Here is a 3,803-nt window from a genome sequence, read left to right as displayed (position 1 = left end):
GTCGCGGTAACCGGTGTCCCTGGCTGGCCGTTGAAGGCCATATCTAGCGGTATCCTGAGTACAGGCGATGCTGACGAGGCATCCGTGGCGGGATCTGAAAATAAAATTATTTAAACAAATTGTTCAACTATAGTGTTGTTTGCATTACAACTACCTACCTCCTCGGTGGTTTGAGGTTAAACTGAGTAGCGACCGATGACTTACAAGACAAAATCGCGTACCCCGTAGCCCGATTACGTATCGTTCGGTTACAACCTAACCTTGCAACCGTCCGCATAGCTGAGTAGCCGAACAACCTCGAGGGGCATTAGCGACCAGGGGAGCAGCCGACATCGACGATTTGCGAATAGTATTACCGGATAAGCGAGTCCGAAGAGCCCATATGGCTAGCGTTTACCTGAATCCCGAAATATAGGTGACCGGGGTACGATTGACCCCGGCAGGCGAGCAGCAGATGACCGACCGAGCGAGCCAACGAGCGGGCCTTGGAAGGAGAGCTAAGCAGAGCAGATCGGGACGAGCGCGGTCGAAATAGCACGAAAGACACGCGAGATAGCGGGGTCACGAGATTGACCCCCGCGAACGGGGGTATATCGGTAATAGCCGGAAGCCGAACCCCGGAATACGTCTCAGGGGTGACCCGGAGGCCAACCACCCGATACGCGAAGCGCCGAGAACGACCAATGCGGAAATAGCGGGGTCACGCGAATGACCCCCGCGCAGAGGGGCACGGTGGTCATAGCCGGGGGCCGAGCCGCGTAAATCGCTTTAGAGGCAACCCGGAGGGCGATCGAATCAATTCCGACGCGATAGCGCCAGCGGGCGCTAAGACCGCGGCGTCACGGGAATGACCCCCGCGCCTAGGGGCACAGAGGTCGCAGCCAATAGCCGAACCACGTAAATCGTCCCATGGGGGTCCCGAATGACGACCCGCCGGACCGCGAAGCGACAACGCCAGCGGGCGCGGAGATCGCGGGGTCACGAGAATGACCCCCGTACCGGGGGGCACGGAGGTCTTAGCCGAAAGCTGAGCCGCGGAGGTCGTCTCAGGGGACGTATAAATAACGACCCGCCGAACCGCGACGCGATATCACCGACGGGCGCGGAGATCGCGGAGTCACGAGGATGACCCCCGTACCGGGGGGCACGGAGGTCTTAGCCGAAGGCTGAGCCGTGGAAGTCGTCCCAAGGGACGCACGAACAACGACCCACCGAACCGCGACGCGATTCCATCGACGGGCGCAAAAATCGCGGGGTCATAACAATGACCCCCGCGCCGAAGGGCACGGAAGTCACAACGGGCGGCCGACTCGACAAACACGCCTCAAGGGCGACCCGAAGGACAACCGATCGACTCGCGACGCGATATTGATAACGGAAGCGAAGCTAGCGGGGACAAACGATGACCCCCGGATATCGGAAACCGAGGGAGCCCGGGGAAAATCGGCGGGTGGAATATCATTAGAGGAGGCGCCGAAATAAATCCAGAGGGTCAGCGAGACCACTCAATCGTGAAATACCCGAACCCGGGAACCGGGAGAGCGGGGTCCAGCGGGACCCATGCCGACGCGTGCGATTAATTATAAGACGTAGATTGAGAACCGCAGGCGCAATTAGTTATAAAGCGCAGACTGAGAACCGCAGCCGTAACCGGCGACAAAAACAGGCAAAAACTATCAAAAGAAAAGTGAAAGCGGGTAACACCTGGCACGGAAAAGTACCAGGATGTAAATAACAACCCGATGGTAGGGATAGATATCCCGAGGTGGGATAGCCGAGAGCGCTCGGCAACTCGAGGCAGTCGCTCGGATACCGCGATCGGGATAACACGCTTTTAAGATTCGCTCATATTTGGACTTAGTGCGTAGTTTAGCACCGTGGTATATCACAAGGAGGCACGCCCGCGTACTAGCGCGTTAAACATAGCATTGTAACAACGTTCGACGAAATGTGTCAACGTGAATTTATAAATCACAACGACGATCTGAAATAAATCAATCGTTTGTTAATATACGCAGTGTCAAGTTAATTTCGAATTACTTACCTGCTACTTACCTTGTCCTACGGCATCGATCCAGCGAAGTCCAGCGGCGTTCCAGTATGCGATTCTGCGAGGATCTGGGGCAGTCAGCGACCGTTGAGATCCATCCGGGGCGAGAGGATTTGCTCGGGTGAAATACCTGAAACAGAAATCGACCGATTAATTAAACGTATCCGTTATCTATTTACCTGGTACTCCGAGGGTGGTCCCACGTTGTCCATCGATGATCCAGCAGTGGGGAGGCAGCGTCGGGGCGTCGAGACATCCTGCGTCGAGATCCTGAAAATAAGAGAGAATTAACGTGATATCGTTGCAATATCGTGTCGTGATTTCGTTACTCACCTTCTCGGTACATATGGGTCAAACCGAGTGGCGACCGTTTGATAGGCAAATCTGGCTGAATTCTCACATTTTCGTGTGATCCACGTACCCGGAGAGTGACGTCCAGTCACAACCTAACCCCCTGTCCTACTTGACTCTGTGCAACCCTTCTGTTCCTACTCTCCTCTTTCTTTTTATCCTCCCGCTCCTTAAGCCATCTGTAACTTCCTTCTGTCTCCTTCTCGCCTATTATATCATCCAACACTACTCTGCTAGTACTTTTCCATACGCACCGTTCCATCAGATGTTCTAGAGTACTCTCTTCCCTGCCACATACGTTACAATTCCTTTCCTCCTCTCGCAACCAGTACTTGTTTTTTAACTTCTCATTCCCGCATCTAGCCCTTGCCTTTCTTTTATGACTACCACTCTCCCCCTTCCTCCTCAAGTATTCTGGGAGCCCAGCCACCTTGATCCTCCTGTATCGTTTATTGTATCTGGCCCACTCAATTAGTATCTCTTGCTCTTTCCTTTGTCGCCTTCTATCTTTACTACTTAGCTCTTCTGCCACACACCTTCCTCTTTCTCTCCATTGTTCCAGATCCGCCTCTTGTACTCCACACCTACTTAAGTATTCTTCTCTCTCCGACCTCCCTCTTGTCAATGTTCCTCTTCCCTCCCTTTCCTTAATACATTCCATCACCCATCTTCTCCGACCATATCCTTGTCTTTCCTTTTCTTCAAAGTTAACCGCCAGCTTGGTCCTTATCCTTATCTTGTCCCTCTTGGTTTCCTCAAAGGCCACATAACCTGGTGTGCATCTCTCCAGGCCCAGTGACCATCTCAGATATCGTGCTTTCTCCCCTTCCACGTTACCATGCTCTAACCAACCCCACACTTCCACCCCATATACCATTACACTCCCTACTAAGCTGTCGAATAACATCATCCTCCTCCTCCAATCGTTCGCAAACTTCCTTTCTCCCAAGCTCTATGTCTTCTTCATCACTAACGTTGCTTTTCTTACCCTCTCCCTAATATCTGGCGAAAATATAAAAGATACGAAAATCGGGTTTTTCGCAAATAAAAGTACATATTTTAAAGTGCATTTCCTGATTTTTTTTTGTTAGTGATGGAAACCCCTTCCCCTACAGCCCTTCGCCCTAGGCCCTGCTTGTCATGTAGGGTTTTGCGGTACCGGCGGAATCTCCGAGCTGGTTTATCTGAAAATAAAAAATAAAAAAAGGTCTAAAAGTTTATAATATTTTCTAGTCCCTATCGAATGGGATTTCCGAAATTTTGCTTTTTAACAAAATGGCGGACTTTCAAACTTAAGACATCAATTTTTAGCCAAAATTTTCATTTTGTTTCTTAAAAAACAAATATAAATAATTAAAAAATTGCAAAAAGCATTCGACAGGGACTAGATAATTTTATATAC

At 51.0% G+C, this 3,803-nt stretch overlaps 1 protein-coding gene across 1 annotated transcript; it reads right to left on the bottom strand.

The window, feature by feature from the left end:
• Positions 1-2,489: 2,489 nt before the first annotated feature.
• Positions 2,490-3,278, bottom strand: LOC112456453. Its single transcript, XM_025018988.1, has one exon. The coding sequence runs from the start codon at positions 3,276-3,278 to the stop codon at positions 2,490-2,492; it is 789 nt and encodes a 262-aa protein (XP_024874756.1).
• Between the last annotated feature and the right edge of the window lie 525 nt (positions 3,279-3,803).

Source organism: Temnothorax curvispinosus, unplaced genomic scaffold (assembly GCF_003070985.1).
Source record: "Temnothorax curvispinosus isolate PA1 unplaced genomic scaffold, ASM307098v1 QBEX01006876.1, whole genome shotgun sequence".
NCBI classification, from domain to species: domain Eukaryota; kingdom Metazoa; phylum Arthropoda; class Insecta; order Hymenoptera; family Formicidae; genus Temnothorax; species Temnothorax curvispinosus.
Note: the sequence above shows the minus strand (reverse complement) of the source record. Positions and strands in the feature narration are given on the sequence as shown.

What these genes read in the sequence shown, in the direction of transcription:
- LOC112456453 (XM_025018988.1), bottom strand. Translation starts at nt 3,278, where the DNA reads ATGGTATATGGGGTGGAAGTGTGGGGTTGGTTAGAGCATGGTAACGTG.